A 19086-nucleotide genomic window follows, 5' to 3' on the forward strand; every position below is an offset into this window, starting at 1 on the left:
TCAGTTCTCCCAGATAAGGTAGCTTTACACTGCAGTATATTATGGATGCCTATAGTTGTCAACATCTGCACTCTATGTTAAGAAGCAATATAGAAAAAGTATTACTCTGTTCTCTTCTGGAGCTATCAGAAAGCTGAAATAGTTTTGGCAGAGTTGTTTGAAGTCTGCCTGCTGAAGTTACATTTATTTCCTGGAGTTAAAGTTGCCCCTTTTTCTATGATTCAGGTGCTGAATACTCTTTTTTAAAGCTTTTTCTCCTGAGGTTGGATAATACCACCAACTTCAATACACAAAGATTGTTGCTAAAGCTGTAGAAGACTGAAAATGATAACAGTGAAATCCCAATTGTAGTTTCAGATCTTACCATGGAAAAATACTTGGATGTGTTTGATTTTATGAATTATCACTTTTATAGTTACAGTTCCTTTATGGTGAATGTGGCAGTTGTAAATCAGAACCTTTTTCATAGATTAAAACTGCGTCCTTCTGTCTTTGAAGGTTACAGAGCACAGATCAGACCTCGAAGATTTACACCTGTATGCAACTCCACGGGAGCAACGGTTTCGTAGGTTTGCCAGTCTGGAATTTGAAGGACAGCTATACATGACTCCATATGACTTCATCCAGGCTGTTACAAATGATGAACCCAAACGTAAGCAGGAGTTTTATAATACTAAAACTGCTAGGGAAAATGCCCGTGGTGCGTTTCATTTTCCCATTTGCTTTTGATTCCTCCTTCTGGTTCTGATTGTAGTAAAAAGGTACTGCATCTTCAGAATTTTGTGTCCAAATGCATACTAACAGTATCCTGATTGTTACTATATTGTAACCATCTGCATGCTAGTTAAAAATTCTTGTCTTAAAGGCTGCAAACAGCTCAACAGTCATGAAAGGTGGCAAGTTAATTTGTGCCATTTGCATTGACAGTTTCTTTCTGACCAGGCCTGTATTGCTGTAAAACTCTTGCTTCCTCTTCTGTATAGTTTCTCTGTGAGCAGGCAGCTTATACGTTCTCTAAAAGACTTAAGATAAAACTATATCATGGAATTCTAAATAACATGCTTTGAGTAAGAGTTTTAGTCCTCCAGGGCATCAACTTTCTACACTTAAACATTGCGAGTGTTAGTGCTATGTGTTAATTAATGAGAAATTAACTATCAACTTTAGGTCATTTATTGTAAAATCTTTGCTTTAAGTATCAAAGAGTGACTAAATAGTAAGGTGATCCCTTTCTGCTCTAGTTTGATTTCCTGGCCCTCAGGCTTGCAGTGCATTGGTAGCAGCACACAGCTTCTGGGGAGCAGGAATATCTTTGCTCAGGTGTGACATGTATAATCACTCACCTTAGGTTTTCCTTTCTTCAGTCTACACCAAAAAGCTAGTATAGAGAACAGTCAAAAGCAGTGCTAAAACAGTCAGAGGAAGCTTAAAATACTGTGCAGATGTTGGATTTTTCCCCCTTTGTTCTCTTAATAGTAATGAAACAAGGAAAGAATTCAGCCATGGCACATCAGTGATCAAAACTTTTGTAACTTCCGAATAAAGATATAATCTCATTGTAACAGTGAAGACAGAAGATAGAGCTTAGATGGTGAAAACTTGCAAAACTTTGAAATTCTTACCAGAAAACAAATCTTTTTTTTTTTTTTTTGCTTTGCAGTTAAAAGAGAGGAAGCAGATTGCTTATCACACAAGTTAACACAAATACACATCAGCAGTTTTTTTCTATTTCCTCTGCTCAGTCCTTCAATTATTTCCTTTTTTATTAGTGTGGAGTTGAGTTTCACTGTCTGTGGTCATTAAGCATTTGTGCTATATATACTGGACATCATTAAAACATTTTGGTTTAACTCTCTTTTGTGACACTTTGCTTGGCTAGACCACACTATATATACGGTTTGCTATTAAATATTTTTCCATGCTAATGAAGTTTCTGCTTCCTCCTCTCACAAAGCAAGTATTCAGATTTTAAAAACAAAACCAAACCAAAAATCATGAAGCTCATAAGGACATTCTGTTTATCTCATGGAAAAACAGAAGAGATCTTGAGTTGAATAGTCAGGCACCCTTCTGAATTCAGTGTAGCAAATGTATTTCTATCAAAATCCTTTCTGTTCATCCAGTTCACCTCTGAGATCAAAAGCAAAACTAACCTGTGTGTCTTTTAGGTTTTATGGTATCAGAGATTACATGGCTGACATAACTATTTTAAAGGATTTTAACTAAGTAGAAGTGGATCACTTCATTCTATTGTAAGTCATATTGTCTGGGATATGGGGACAGAAGGCTGATAAATAGGAAGTAATAGCTGAAAGAGATGACCCACAGATTACCACATCCAGCTTCTCATCTCTGACTATGGTAATTTTTACCAGCATTGCCAAAGTACCACTTTGTCTTCTTGGGCAAGTCAGTTTTCTGTCTTGCTCTGTTGAAAGTAGTACAATTAAGGAAGGAAATTTTATAATAATACATTCTAAACTTTTTTCATTATTATTATTTTTGGGGTACTTTTATAAATAACTTTCAAGTTGTATATAATTTGGTCCATTCAGGTTGATGTATTAGACCATCTATATTTTGCATAATAAAAAAAAGAACGTATACCTGGGGTTTTTATGAATGAAGACTAGAAAGGTATTGAGTTTTGTCAAAAGCAAAAATGCCCTTTGAAGTATAATAATAGAAGCTCTTTATGTCTGCTTTATGGAAAAGCCAATAATACTAGGCCTGAATGATATTTGTGATTGAGTGAAGGCATCTACTGTGATTTACTTTGGAAGTCATGTAAACCCTACAAAAGTCAAGAGGGTGTTCACTCCCTTTTTTGATTAAACACTAACTAATATGGTAAGAGTATATTTTCTTTTCTAATTTACTCCAGGCATTTATGACAAAAAATATTAAATAAATGCTGTAATTAACTTGCTTCTGCCTTTATGGTGCATGCTTTCCTTTGGGAGCATTAATTATTTTTAAGAGTCATTCTTGATATATTTTTATAATCTGAATATGTGTTTATATATTGAGAAAGCAAATTAAGAAATGATGAAATATATTTTTTCCCCTTATTGCTAACTATAGTAAATTCAGCTTAATACTGAGTTGTAACAGGTGTACATGTATACTCATAAATCTTCACTGACTTGTCTAGAAAGAAAATATGCATGTAACATATGAGACTGGGAAATTATCTGACTGGAAAACTAGATATATTTATTCTCCAAGTTTTTTATGGTAGGCATAAACATTTATCAATTTATATGGCAAATGAGATTGTTTTAGGAGACTTTATTTTAAAAAATTAAACTGAAAAGCTCATGAAAATCCATTAACTAATATTATGATGTTGTATAATATAACTCCACCATAATTAGAGTGGGATTTGTCAACAGTCTTGGTGTAAACCTTTACCAAGATGTAAAATTAAAATTTCAGTCAGTTTCTAACCATGAACTGATGAAAGACCGTAGTGGGTAGCTTGTGTATTGTTTTAATTATTTAATAGAGCATGAAGTTCTTTTTGAGAAAAAGATTTCTAATAAAACAGCATGTTTTGCTCAATGAAAAGAAGTCTTTACCCACCAAAAAGTTATGGATTTGACCACATAAAAAGCTACTTTCTGGACCTCGTGAATTCTGGTATTTACAATGCCTTATCAAAATACTGAATCTGTACAAATGTTTGTCTTGAGAAGGTGGTGATGAACCTCAAGTTTGGAATTCTTGAGTTGTTATGGACAACTCCTGTTCAATTATAACTACCAAATAATTGAGCCTGACAGAGGCTGGAAAAGGAATCTGGGTTAGTAGGAAGGGATGAAGGGTTTCAAAGTAGTTGGTGTAGTTTCAAGGGCTTTTTTTTGTGTATTTGCTTTAAAAAGTATGAGTAGTCCATGAAGCAAGGGTCATAATCTGGATCTCCTTACAATTTTCATTTTGATACTACTGCTACTAAATTATAATTTCAGAATACTGATACCAGGGATTACCATGAATGCCCTCTATTTCCTGTTAAATGTTTTAAGGATGTATTTTGGAGGTTGAAAGTCTTTTCCCTCACTGAAGCAGAGCTGGATTAAAAACTAGATCTGAATTGGTTCTTTAAAGTTAGGACTTTAGGTATGTATTAAGTTAAAGGGTTTTTTATTAACATGAAGACAATTACACTGATAAAGTAAGGCATATAATTCTTTGTCTAGAAAACACAGTATAGATGTAGCCCAGTTTCATGACACCACATCAGCATAACGAAATTCTGTGCATTCATAACTACTTCTTTTGTTGCAGATGCTAAAAAGTGGCGATCCCTTTCAAAGCAGGTGAGCAATAATTCCTGTGTGGTCTCGTAACAATACATTTTGATAGTTTATTTCATTTGTGATGTAAATGTAGAGGCAGAGGAGAGTTTAATTTCTTCCCTTCTATCACTTCAGATTCAGCTGAATCCAGAATCTCAGATTCTTTAGCTGCTGTGCCTTTTTTGTTGGATTTACTGACTTTCTCAGGCATCTCTCAGTTTCTCCCTCCATCGATATCTGACTGCATTTTTTAGTGTCTAGGTGAAATAGGTATATCCAAAACTGCCTGAAATGTTTATGCCACTCTCACCTTTTTGTGGTGTTTAAGTGCCTCTCTTTTTTTTCTTTTTTCTTTTTTTTTTTCATTTGTACGACTGCAAAAGGACTCTGTCTACTCTGTCTGTTTCCCTGTATTTTAAGTAAAGTACATTCACATTCATGGGTGAAGTTTGCTTTAGTTCAGGTCGAGTGTTTTAAAAGAACATTTGCTCGGATTTTATATGAAAACCTTACTGAAATCCAGGGGGACTTATCCTTGGCTTCAGTCAGTATGAGCAGTGGTGAGTTATTTCAGCCACAAATACATTGAATGTCTTTCTCCAGCTCAGCAGCACTTAGTATTCATGCAGATGAGTAATTTCTTGTAATAATCATGTATGGAAAAATTTATGGAGTGCTTGGGTACTTCCAAAATCATTATGGTAACTGAAGTTCAATTAACCAGTAGATTTGCATGCAGTTCCTTGTCTTCTATATTGACATCCTAGAATTTAATCATAATCTATTAACTACTTCATTAAATACTGAAATGTATGCTTTTAAATTTTTTAAACTTTATTTTTTAGGAATTGAATCAGATCCTTATGGAGACACCACCGGTTTGGAAAGGGTCATCCAAACTTTTCCGTAATCTTAATGAGAAAGGTGACTGAGGAGAATTTATTTTCCTGAACCAAATTGTCATTCTATTAACTTTTTTGTGATGATGTACTTTAATCTGAGTCACATTTGCAAAAATAACAAAAGTGCTTGATGTTGCTTTCTACATTTTACACTGTGAAAGAGTTCCATATAATCTCTATCGTGCTTTAATGATGATGTCTTCCAACTATCCTCTTTAAGTGAGCAGGGACTCAAGAGTTTGGTAAGATGGTGTTTGGATATTTCAGGTTCAGTTTGTTACCATGAATGATCCCTGGGCTATAAACAGAATATTCTAGTAAAGAAACAATATCTCTACTTATTTTCAATATGTTCAGTTATGTGATTATTTCTAAAGACAGTAGTGGTATCTTCTATCACTGAATAAGTGTTTTGTACACAACACAAAGAGACAGTTTGAGATATGTTATATATTCATTTAAACTCTTCAGATGAGGGTTTTGATAGCTTTTAAAACTCATACTGTTGGTAAGCAAAGAGCCAAGAATCACTCCTGGTCTCCCCTGTTGTATTTTTTTCTTTCTTAATCAGCTCTATCACTTCACAGCAAAAAAACACGGAAATAAAACAATGATTGCTTTACAGGCATTTCAAAGCTTTTATGATGAATAATCCACATATTTCTTTGCTTATATTCAGAGTGGCAAAGGTGTGGTGGCATGTTTGAAATATTTTCAAAAGCAGACACAAGTACTTTTGTAAAAGAAAGACCCTTATGGCTGTTTAAAATAAGCATGCCAGCAACAGAATCCCAATCAAACATATGCTTGTAATTGATTAATATAGCTCAAATGCAGCTCAGATTTATTCAAGGAGTAAGTAGTATGGACATACTCTCAAAGGAGGCTCTCTAGTGCATGGAGGCAATCACTTTTTTTTTTCTTGAGTCTGCAGCCAGCACTCCAGAGATGCAGAAATTGACACATCTTTGCATTGTATTTCAGTGTACTTCTTTGCTCTAGGCTGCTTTCTATATAGTCAGGACAGTTGACTTTTGAAATATTAATTACATAAAAATTCAGCCTCATAATCTGTTAAATCAATACGCTTTCAGTCAAAAAATGTATCTAGATGTTGCTTATTAAGTCTGTAATAAAATGTCTACAACATGCACAGTCTTTATTCAACAATATCTTACTTCAGTTTTCTGCCAGTGGACTTCTACAGAAGTTGATGGAATTGGTAGGACTTAAGCTGTCAAAGTTAGATGGTAAAATTAGTATTAGACTTTAGTAGTTGGATATCTTTTCAGCATGTTTTATTAAAAAAGTGAGTTCTGTTGCCCAGTTTTATAGAAGATGCAAGAAAATGTGATGGGTACTATGACTGATAGTGTAAATTGGTGAAAGAAATGGAAATAGAATTCAGGTCTCTCCTTAGTTATAATTTAATCTTTATTTTTTTGTTTCTTACGCTTTTTGCTTTAAAACATGCACATATAAAGCAAGTAGCAAAAGCCTATGTCCATTTATTTTGCCATGGATTTATGTGATTCAGCAGAGGCACACAGATTTATGCCCATTGACCTTAAGGTTTTTTTTCATGTTTTACCTTTGAGTGCCCTCCTTCTTTCTGATCTTAGTATAAGTTTTTCTTTCCCTTCAATCATCATTTCAGAGCCTCTCTCCCATAACACTCAGAGCAATCAACCAGAACTATCTGTCTGCAAATACAATATGCCAGTACAAACAAAAGGAGAAAAGGCTTTCAACTCCATTTATATTGCTTTCTTCATACCTGTGATGGACTACTTGACAATTGCAGAATCTCAGAATCACAGAGTTAACTAGGTTCGAAAAGACCTTTGAGTTCACTTTTTTCCTGTTTTACAACAAAGAAGGTGCTATCAGAAAAACCTAAAAATACATATTTACATTTATTGACTGGCTATTAAAGAATGTTTTCCATCACTGAATGAGAACCTCTGAGGTATCTGGTTTCTTGATAGGTGCTTGTCCAAACAGATTCAAGCAGGCCTTTGAAAACTTAATTTCTGCAAGCTGCTGTATAAAATCAAGAAGTTAAAGCATGTATTATTTCAATGCCTGTATTTAATAATTGCTAATCTTCAATAATGTGAAAATTGAGGAAAAGAGTAGGTGGTATTAAAAAAACATAGTAACTTTCCTAACTAGATCTGCTAGCAGTAATAAAATACTGGTTCTGAAGACCTAAATTTGCTCTTGGATCAGAAGATGGGATGTGAAGTATAATGGAAGTAAAATCCACATGAATTATACAATTTTTTAAGTTTTAATTGTGCAGGTTTTTCAGTGCAAAAAAATTCAGATGACTGCTTACCTAGTTTGTCACATATTCAGTTAAGTCAGATTTTAAAAGATATCTAAACATCCAACGATGTGGCTGTTTTTGGAAAAACTTTTGCACCTGACTTGGACTGAAATCAAGGAGACAGCCAGCAACTTTTGAAAATCTTAGCTGATAGATATCTTTACTCTCAGGCATCTAAATACTTTTTTTTCCCCAGTCTTTTGAAATAATCTAATATTATGGACTGACTTAACACATATGGTTTTGGAGGACAGACAAAACCAATTTGTGAGAAATTAGGAACAGGTTTTCCTAGTTCAGCCTCGAAGGTCATTGGAGCTAAGGGCTTTTGGGAGAGCTGCAAGCCATTGTTTTCCATTCTTTCTGAACTATGAGATGCTTCTCTTCATTGCAGCTCTGGACATTCTGCAAGGTTGTCTCTTTACCCCATACTCCAGAGCTAGAAAAGCACAAATACAACATGTGGTACCAGACATACTGTTTGGGTATTGACCAGTTCTAATTTAAATTTTGCCTTAATCGGTTCTGAAGAGAAAAGGAAGTACCATTCCACAGTGTGGTTCCCTTTTGTAATATTGCAAAAAAAACCTGCATGAGATCAAGTTTTGAGTTAATGCAGCACATGCACTTACAAAGCACTTAATAAAGTCAAGAACTGTATTCAAATGGTGTGTATCAGGAGGAAGCACTATTAATGTTCTCAAAGTAAATGTTTTCATATAAAGAGTATTATCATTAGTTACTGGTGGGGTTTTTGGAAAGAAAATTGAATAAATCATTTATATTAGCTTTTCAGAGTCTATCCAGATTTTGTTTAGTGAGCCATGTTCCACTGACTGTCAATTTACTTGCCATGTTTAATGTACTCCTTCCCTAAAATACAAACCCAAACAAAAAGCCCCAAGTCATAGATGAATATTGTAGACAAAAAACTTACTGACAAGGTTGAATGGTTACATGCATACAACTATGAATATGCATATGCACATGTGCAAAACTTCTCTTTACATATAGATTTAGTGTTTTCAAATTTAGGATGTGAAGGCAAGGTGAAACTAATGTGGCATAACTATTTTTTTTTGTCTTCAGGTGTGATATCTTACACAGAATATTTATTCCTCTTATGTATTTTAACAAGTAAGTATTTTTGGAGAAGAAGTCTAAAAGATTCCGTACAATTTCAAAGCTCTGAATGTGTTGCTGTGTATTAAATCACAGTTCCCATGCCTGCATATAGAAAAACTACACTTTACATCTCTATGTTCCTCTGAACCTCTTTTGCCTTTCTGGAATGCTTTATTTAAGTGCATTGTTATCTAGAATACCTTTCAGTGACTTTTGAGGAAGCTGTGCCATATACTCCAGCTAAAACCCAGTTAAGAGCTTAAGTTTATTTTCTTGTTTGAAATTCCTACAAAATTTGTAGCTAAATTTACTGAAGTTCATAAGGGATACTTAATATAGGGAGAACAGAAGGATACACATTATTGCTGGTTGGTTTCACCAATTAGTGCATAATGGGTGAAGTCAAAGATTCAGTGGTGGAATATCAAGTATTTATGTCAGAAACACTAAAAAAATTGAAAAATTATTCTTCTATCTCCCATAAAATTGAAGTAAAATAACTTAGAGTAAACAAAGCCTGATACAGACTTTTTATATTTTAAGAGGTGTTTTATGAGAAGAAGCAAAGAATTTTACTTATCTTTCACTTATATGTAATTAAGTAATTTCTATTAGATTCATTAGTGCATTTTTTTTTACATGAACTGGATTCTTATTATGAATCAGAGCTGGAACTTGACCCTGAACCCTTAGTACCTTCCACTATGAGATCAATGACTCTTCCATCATTTCTTTCTAATCTGAATTCACTTTTGGCAATAATTCATTCATATGGCAAATTGGTGGGTACAGTGGATGTCCCCAAAATGTTGTCTGAAGGCTTTACTTACAATTACCTTCAAAGTTACCATGTTTCAGAAATAAAGTTCTAAGCTGATCTCAAATTTCCATGGCTCTAAGCATGTAAATAGGAAAATGTTGAGCATCTTTCAGCATAACTTTTTTTTTGACCAGAATTTGAATCCTGTACCTTTTTTTCAAAATCTTTAGTGTCTTTTAGAACACTGTTTTCATGGCAAAATTATTTTCTACATATCTATGTTTGTAACATAAAATGGACTCTACCCATGAGCTAACACCCTTTTATGAAATATTATTCTTGAGTACTTCATGTTCTATTTCTACTTTTGTGAGCATGCCTTCTGTTTGAATAACATGGGTTATACTGTTTTAGAGATGTTATGATTTGCATTTACTATATACACAAATATCCTGATTTAAATTAGTTGAGGTTCTGGCTTTTATGAAGGGACACCAAATAATTTTTTAGATTATTATACTTGATTTCTTTCCAAGGAAATAAATAATTGAATGTTTGGCATTTTTTTGGCAGAGCCACATGCAGGTTTTCGAATTGCTTTCAACATGTTCGATACTGATGGCAATGAAATGGTGGACAAAAAGGAATTCTTAGTGGTATGTATATTTTCAGTTTTTTATGTAATCTTGAAACTAATGTGATGATGCCAGTAGTCATGAGAATACTATCAATATTGCTAGCTGTTCTTCATTGAATGAAGTTGTTTATTTGCCTTATTTAATATAAATAGTTATTATAATGTAAACTGAAAATAGAAGCTCTTTCTTTGAGTGCACAGGAGTGTTGTATGCAATTATTTTTGAAGCTTAATTCTAGTTTTTATTCTGGATCTTTTAATTACTACTGTAATCACAGATAGGCTATTAAAGTAATAGAAATGTTTTTCATGGTTAGCAGAGTTATTTAATTGCTCTCATGATGAAAGGATTTGTAAAATAATCTTTTACTGGGAGACCACCTCACTTTGCCATTCAGTCTGCTGATAATCACGAGTGACCCAAAAATACTGACTAACATAATGCGACACTGTCATCTGTTTTGGACAAGATTTGTAATGAAATAAAACATACTGTACATATATCTAGTGTAGCCCATAAACCCATAAGCTGAAGCAATTTGCTAAACTAATTTTTAAGGAGAATATTCCTATGAGTGAAATTAATTTTGACCTGAATGATTTCATGTTCTTTGGAACAGATGGCAGGATACCTAGAACTTGGCAGTAGTTTGGTTGCATCCAGGGTTTTATTGCATAACTAATTTGAATGACAGTATTTTTTTAAATTAGAGCTTTACTCTGTTTAGAGCTTGGAAAAAACAGTTCTGTAAATTCATCTTATTAATTATTTAAGCCCAGTTTATTTTTTCAGGTTATAAATCTAAACAGTTCTAAAAAGCCCAGACTTTGAAGGAAAACTTCACATACTGTTGAGATTTGAAAATTAAGGAAAATTTGGCACTTGAGGGAAAATCTTTGAAAATCTTAAATCATCTACTATATATTCATTTTTATCATGATAAATCTGATAATTGCATCTTAAAATTTGAATCCTTCGTAAGTTTTTAGGTAGTATGATGCAGCAAGTTCAGGAGAATGATCTTTGTACTAACAAGATATTTTAGATTTATGTTAATTTAATTTATTTTCTGATTTCAAAAGAAATGAGAGGAATAATTAATGTGATTCTAAATAAATGCCAGTGATTGATCATTTGAAAAAAGAAAAGGAAACACAGAAAATTGACCACTCAAAGTTAGGGCTTCTGAGTTTACAATAACTGTATGGCTTTATGTTAATAAAGGTGCACCATAAACCAGAGATCTCTGAATTGTTAGTGTCCATAGGCAGCACCTGTCTGGAATTACACTGAAGCATACAATCAAAGTGAACATAGGTTTTGACATTTCTTTAGAAATTAACATTTAAAATGTTGTGGCTAGTGGTGCAGACAAGCTTTCTAATTGCAGACAAGCTTTTTAATTTTCTACTGAACAAGTACAGATGATTAATACAATAAAACATTTATAAGAATTGACAGATGTTGGAAAAAATATTTGTGTAAAAGACTGGCTCCAGAACATACATTTGGCAGCTTTACTCCCCTTGCTTGAAAATTGTGTGTCATATCCTGGGTGCCTGAAAAAAGGAGACTGTTCAAAAGATGCCATTTGAACTACCCCAACATTTGTAAAATATTTATCCATCAATTACAGGCAGCTATCACAAAATTGGTAGTAAATACTATTCAGCCTTACAAATAAAGAGACTTTGAAGAGCTTTGTTTAGGGATCATGTGTTATGTGATTCTTGAGGAAAACAGCATGTGCAGTGGAGAGTTGAAAAATACTTAATTTTTCAGATAACAGCTGTATTGTTTTTGTAAACTAATTTCACAGTGTTTGTGCTTTCCTCTTTGCTTATGTCATAGGGGTGAGGTCAGGGAACAGAAGGATTGTGTTGCCTTGTTACTAGAGATCTTGTGTTTGCTGCCTTCAGCAGTCAATCTCATTATCCTGTTTCAAACAATGTTCCTATGAAAGTAGTCCTAGACCCTTTTTGCATTCACTTATTTTCACTCACTGGAATCCTATAGCACTCTTTCTGAACAAAAGATCCATTCCCAGAAGTTTAGCAAGGGCTTTAATAATGCATGCAACAGAATCCTACTCCTTTTGCCTCTGTGGCAGGGGAAATACATCCAAGGATGCCTTGCTTTTTACTGACCTTTTTTGGTTTTTCAATTACTTCTACTCTTCTCTCCTGCTTGATGGCTTGTCACTTCACTTTTCACAAGGGATTTTCTTTCTATTTCTCTCTGTTCACTTAACTTTATTCTTTGCATTGTTCTGTGTTGCAAACTGCGTAGTACTCTATCCTGTCATGACTCTTTCCTGGTTGGCATAAGTTACAGTAACTTGTGCCTGTAGATTTCCAAAAAAATTTGAAAGAACTTACCAAGGTCTGTAAATTTATTCCATACTCAAAAACAGGTATTGTGATACACAAAATGTTCTGGTACCTATTTGCCTTGTAGGAAATTCCAGAACTCAGTGGTCAATTTTGGAAATTCATAGAATTTTTTTTATAAATTTGTTTGCTACTTAATCACTAAACATTGAATTCTTTGATTTCAGTGTTGTCATACCCCTGCAGTAAAGCTTGCTGATCCCTTTGTCTTAGTCATCCACCTTCTCTGAAATAAAGACATCCTGAAATTTGGTTTGGAAAATTTCCTTGCAAAATTTATCACACACACACTTTATGTTTCACATTCCAATCCTTGTGGAGCTCTGTGTACATGTCATTACATTATCAGGTTTTGCCAGACTTCTGGTAGGCAAAATTGCACCTTTGAAAGGACTGCCATAATTGTGTCTGTATGCCAAGGTGTCTGGTTCTGAAAATACCATATTCTAGATCAACAAATTTCTCAGATCAGAGTTTATTCCTTTTCCACTTCACTCAGAGGAAAACAAATGCTACACAAGAGAGTACGATATTTTCACATGCAGTTTTTTTAAAAGCTGAAGTTCTAGTAGATGATACCATAGTTAATACTGCTCTGTCTTACTAAAAACTGTGAGACTTTTTTCTAATGGTTTGGTAACATTAATTGGTGTTACTATAAATAAAAATATTTAAATAAAACAGACACTGGCAAAGAAAGATAAGTACAATCCAGTCTACTCTGAAGACTTTACAAAAATAAATATGCTTAAGAATCTGTATGTTTGAAATCTTGTATTTGAGGTTTTCTCAGAAGTCATGTTTAAAGCTCTTCATGTTGAGATAGTTGTGAAAGTGATGTTTTACAAGACCTGAAGGTATTCTTTGAACAGACTTGAAAAGAAAGGGTACTTGATAAATTACTCTTGAGTAGTAGTTTGTTGCTGCTGAAGGGGAATGTTTCACCCCCGCCAGGTGTTTCTACCCCTCCCTTGTGCCAGCAGGAGTAAGAACTGATCAGGTTGGAAACTAATACGAAAAAAATTGATCCAGCTGACTACATAACCACACAGATACTAATTAGAACCTGACAAGAAAGGATGTGCCTTGAGGTGGTGAAAAAGGGTGGAACTTCCCCTTTTTATATTGGCCAGATTGGCTAAATAGGACGTTCTTAGTATTGTGCTCCCAAGTAGAATTGTTACCCTTATTTTGTGGAATAGAATTGTTGCCCTTATTTTTCCCTTTCTGTATGGTACTTTAAGTAACAGAAGGAACATGAAGGCATGAGTATGGACAGTATAAATAAACCATCATTGAAACTCTGATATTTCAGTAAAGAACTGCTTTTTAATACTGTTAGTAATGTTCCTTATGATGAAGGATGCTGTTATGCATGTGAAAACAGGCTGAACACTAAGTATTAACAAAATGGTTTGGGTTTTAGCTCCAAGAGATCTTCAGGAAAAAAAATGAGAAGAGAGAAAAAAGAGGAGATGAAGAAAAGCGTGCAATGCTGGTAAGTAAAATCAGAAAAGTTGCATCTGGTAGGTTTGTTTTGTTTTTTTGTTTGTTTGGGTTTTTTTGTTGTTGTTTTTTTATGTAGGACAAAATTGTGTGTATATTTCACTGATCCCTTTTTTTAAGCACTAAATTCATATTGCTAAAATAATATGCATAACTTTGTATGATAAAAAAAAGCAATATTTAGCCTAAACTGCAGTTACTGGTAAAAAAAAAAGGGTAAGTGGCTTATATGAAGGAAAAAATCATATTTAAATACTTTAATATGTGTTATGACAGTAGCATTGATTCCATTTGGAGTTTAGAAATTTAGCAAAAAAGTGAGTAGTAATGACCCAGTGTCTGTAATGACAGAAAGTGTTACTGTCTATAGCAGTGAGAGATCTCAGTGGGAAGACCAAGGTATACACTTGCTTTCAGAACTAACTGAAGCTGTTCATGTAGACCTACTGATCCTGGTGCTTGTTGTCCACATAGTAGTTCTAAAATAAATTATGAAATTTTACAACTGAACTTAGATTTTATATTCAAATTTCATTTCCTATTAAATAATGCTTACAACCTATGCAAAATATATTAATCTGAATATATTTTCATGAAATATTGGGTAGCCACATAATGTCCATTTTGCAAATAAATAAAAAAGGTAAGTCAGAAATAAATGAGTCTGTAGTGGTTTGTCTGAGGGATGGCAGCAGTAACAGGTACTTCTTTTCTGTTGGAAAAGTAAATATCAGGGACAAATCTTTGTCAAGCAGAGAGCAGGAAAAGAAAAATGTTCATTTGCAATTTGCATATTCATGGTAAAATTCGTTATTATGAGAAACATTTTGACATATCAGCAGAGCTTCTCAGTGTCCATTATACTTTTGCCAACATCAATGCTCAGTCTCTGTTCTTTGTCCCTGAAACCACAGCAAGTATGATTTTCAAGAATTAATATTTTTTAAACCTTCCCTGAGAAATACAAGAAGGATTTTTTCTTCCCACCCTGAGAGACCTATCCTACTCAGCTTTTCAAAATTGTAGGTCAGTTGTTGAATCTCTCACAGACTGTTTATTTTGAACAAGGGAAACTTATACCTAAAGGAAGAGCTTTTGGAAAACCTAAAAATTGCAAAATGGCACATAAGCCCTGAGGGTAATCTCTAAAACTCTGCACTTCTCTTTCAAAAATTTGAAGAGAAAGACTGAAAAGAAACCATTTTTTTCTTCACTGTCATTTTGAAAAGAAATAAACAAAGAAAAAGACTAATAATATGTAAAGTAAAGGTTTGCTTGTCTTAACTTATTCTGTTGTCTTTTCTTTTCCCCCTTCTTTTGTCTTCATTCTGACATGTGATACTTGACTTGGCCCATTTTTGCTGTATGTCAGCGTCTTCAACTTTATGGATATCATACTCCTACTAACAGTGTATGTACTCTAATTATTTTCAATTGATGCAGTCTTCACCAGTGAGATGAAATAATATGCTATAAGAAAATGTATTGTATTTATCTTTTTCATCAATTAAATTATTTCTGCTAATCAGTAAAAAAGTGAGGAATTTTGACTTGCATAAAAGATTGTTTCATGCATGCTGAACATGCAAGCCTACCAGGAGGAAAGGTTGCTCTCTTTATATAAAATGGAGGGAACAGTATTTTTAAGGGAAAGTACAAAATGCATTTCAATAAACTGTGGACATATTTTTAACTAATGTGTGTAAATTAAGTCATCCTGCATGAATCATTTGATCCATCTCTTTGTTTCCTTGGGTATAGTGTGAATAATTAGTCAATTGAATCCTTCACCTCTTTGTTGCACCCAAAAAGAAACCTGAAGAGAGCTTTCCTATTTTCATGCTTCACCTACAGAACAAATATATAAGAACTTTCAGTGGTGAACTAGGAAAAGATTTCACAGAAAATATTTCCTGTATTATTTAGGTGACAGTGACCTTCTTTTCAAATATTTTTGAGGGATGAAAAGGAGAAGCAGCAAGAGATCTTCTGAGGTTTTTTTTATGTCTTCATCATGACCTGATTAATTTCTGTATCATAGCAGAAGTAAAACAGTTTTTAAAAAACAGACTGATTTGATGTTTCAATAGAAGAATTCATCTTGTAGCATTATTGTGATATTCCAAGTGGGGGGATGGAATGCAAGATAATTAGATGACTAGTGAAATTCCAATTTTAAAATTTGTTTCTTTATATAACTATTCACAGAAATGCACAGATTTATTTATTGTGAAGTTGGCACCTACAGTTTGAGTACTATGCAGGAAGGAAGTTGAATTAAAATGTGCAGCTGACATGATGTGCATACTGCAATGATGTGAGAACAATGAAGTAGATTATTAGGCCTTATGACTTAATAGATTTCAGATCAGGCTTTACTGTAGTGAAACTAGCTGGACAGTGATTGCCATATTCCCATGCTTCTTCCTGTTTCAAACTGAAACCAAACTGGTTAGGCATTCTACTTGCATAATTTTCAGCTTCAGTAAAAAAAACCTCCTTCTGGATTCCAGCCGTGTCCAAGCATTTTATCAAGATAATGCCCAGGTGTGTGCCATACTTTTTGCCCTCCTACTATCTGAATGGAGATCTCCATGTAAAGTAGACTCAGGTGTATAGGAATTCAGTGAATCCCTCATCTCCAAAAATTGATATTTTGGGTTTCTATTTCTCCTACTGAAACAAGAAGTGTAGCTGCCTTTTGTTTCCCTTGATGTCCTGAGGAGTTGAAGATACCCAGGTTCCAAGGGAATGCAAACCTAAAATGTCTGGGATAATCCAACATGCTGCCTCATGCATGAGGCCCTTTTCCTCACTTCATCTTACAAATCAGTTCTGAATTTTTAAATATCTTGAGGTTCATAGGCCATAAAAAGGAAGGATATGGTGATGTTTTAAATGGGTTAAATATTTTAGTGTTTTCATTTGCATAGGTTAATTCTTTCAAGTCATGTTCTGGTGCATACTGCATTTGTGCCTAAGACTGCTTTGGCATGTACTGCATGAGTGCTTTCACTGGCCAAATGCCAACCGGAACATGATAACTACAGTGTGATGCATGTAACGGAAATAAAATGTGCATGCCCAGAAGTGCTAATTCAATTGACTAAAGTAATTCCAGTAAGAGAGCAAATTCAGTGAATACTTAAAATAGATAGTCATAGAATTGTGTGCATGAAAGAATGTGGTGTTCATTCATGACATAAAAGTTGGATATTCAGATGTGGGTAGTGTTTTCCTGGTAAGTATGTTACAGTTGAAGTTGAACTTATTAGGCTTGTTTTTTGCCTTTCTTTGTTGGTGCAATGATGTAATAATAAATATTAGATTATTTTATATAATTAGTTGTATGATGATACTTTTATTTTAGCCAATGAAAATTAATTTCACAATTATATAAATTAATATTTTCTGGAAAAACAGAATTGATAAAACAACAGTGGCAAAAGGCTGAGTTTAAATGGCTATTTTGACATGTTCTTTTAGTAAATATTTTCACTTCTGGTTTCTTGAATTTATTTTGTTTGGGAAGATGGTCTGGTGATACTTTTGGCACAGCCAAGAGCATTAAGCAAATAGCTGTAGTAGACCAGTGTTCCTTTCATTTACAAAGTGTCATGTAACTGGTTAAAATGTCACTGTTTAGAGGGAAGAGAACCAAGCCGTGCTTTTGAAGATCCGCTAGAAAAGATTTTAAAGTTTATGAATGGTCATTCTATTGTTTTTTGTTTTTCAAACAATTGTGCTTCTTGAAACTGCAGGTTCTTAAAACAGAAGGAGAGGACCTTGTCCCCAGAAGCTATTGGGATACTTTGAGACGTAGCACAAGCCAAGCACTCTTTTCAGACCTTGCGGAGGTATAAAACAACCTCTCTGGTCTCTAGTCCATAAACAGACTGCTATTTTATTTATTCTGTTCTGATTGCTTTCTTAGGTTATGCACCTTGTTTCTTCTTTTCCTTTTAATTACTTTTTTGTTTTAAACCTGCAAGTTCTTAGATCGAATGCATCTGGTTCTATACAATGTGATAATTGGAGGTTGTAATTTCCAAGAAACAACAAAGTTACCTTTTGAAAGAGTTGGAAGATGAAGTCCTCATCAATCCTCACTATACCAAGCATTTTCTAACAGTACTAGTCATGACATTTCAAAGTTAGAGAAGCAATTTGGGAAACCTTTTTTCATTTAGGTGTGGTCCAGTAAAATGATAACTTTATTGAGAGTTGTAGCCCTATAAACTTTTAATCTTTAAGTCCTTAATGTGCTTTTTATGTATATTATCAGAGCCAATCTTCACAAGAAGTATAATGCAAAGATTATTTTAATATTGGAGAAAACCAGGAATGTTTTAAGGTAACCAGAACATTGGTCCATCATTTTTTTAGTATTGCACGATCATTATGGAGATCTAGAAATACCACTGAGCTATCATATTAATTTCCATAATGCTTTAAATCCTAATAATTCTAGGTAATTAAGATATTCCTTTGTATTTATCATTTCAGAGGGTCAGAAAACTAGATTATTTATGCTTTTCTGTGTCCCACACAGTGAGAGTGATCGCTCTGCTGGTAGTGGTATTAAAGAACATACAGCAAGTCCCCACTGACTCTGGTCTCAGAGTTCCATGTTTCCTAAGCAGGATCGTAATGAGAAAAGAACAAGGAACTGAAACTGACCTCCAGAGTAAAACAGACTTTTCCCCTGGTTTGGAAGCAATGTGTGCTTCACATTAAAAGTAATTAGTGTTTTGTCCCTGCTGTTCCTCTGCAGAAGCTATTGAATAACTTGAGGATTTCGGTGGACTTATTTCTAATTTCCAGGCTAAATTTACTCATAGCCCCTTTATATCAGTCTGTTGTTCATTAATTTTCATAGGGCTTTTTCTTCTTTGGTGTTTATCTTCTTACTCATGGTTGCATTTAAAAATGTGGTCATAGCCCTCTGTTTAAACTTATTTGAATTTTAATTGTGGGCCAAACAAAATAAGGTATTTGATTTTTCTTTAAATGTAGGACCTACATTTCCTAGGTATCAAATAAGCCTTTTCTGTATTTCTCTCAGCTTACATTCCTTTGCCCTTGAACAAAACAAAATGCAGTGTTACAACTACATGAGTTTTATAACAATA

At 33.9% G+C, this 19086-nt stretch overlaps 1 protein-coding gene across 1 annotated transcript in view; it reads left to right on the forward strand.

Moving 5' to 3' along the window:
- The window catches only part of MICU3 (mitochondrial calcium uptake family member 3), a 50023-nt gene that overhangs the window by 12037 nt on the left and 18900 nt on the right, over positions 1-19086 (forward strand). The window contains exons 2-9 of the mRNA XM_062493529.1: positions 499-652; positions 4291-4322; positions 5147-5225; positions 8625-8672; positions 9994-10076; positions 13875-13946; positions 15327-15365; positions 17716-17811. Coding sequence (XP_062349513.1) covers positions 499-652; positions 4291-4322; positions 5147-5225; positions 8625-8672; positions 9994-10076; positions 13875-13946; positions 15327-15365; positions 17716-17811 — 603 coding nt within the window. The remainder of the gene's footprint in view (positions 1-498; positions 653-4290; positions 4323-5146; positions 5226-8624; positions 8673-9993; positions 10077-13874; positions 13947-15326; positions 15366-17715; positions 17812-19086) is intronic.

This window comes from Cinclus cinclus, chromosome 5, assembly GCF_963662255.1.
Source record: "Cinclus cinclus chromosome 5, bCinCin1.1, whole genome shotgun sequence".
Taxonomy (NCBI): Eukaryota; Metazoa; Chordata; class Aves; order Passeriformes; family Cinclidae; genus Cinclus; species Cinclus cinclus.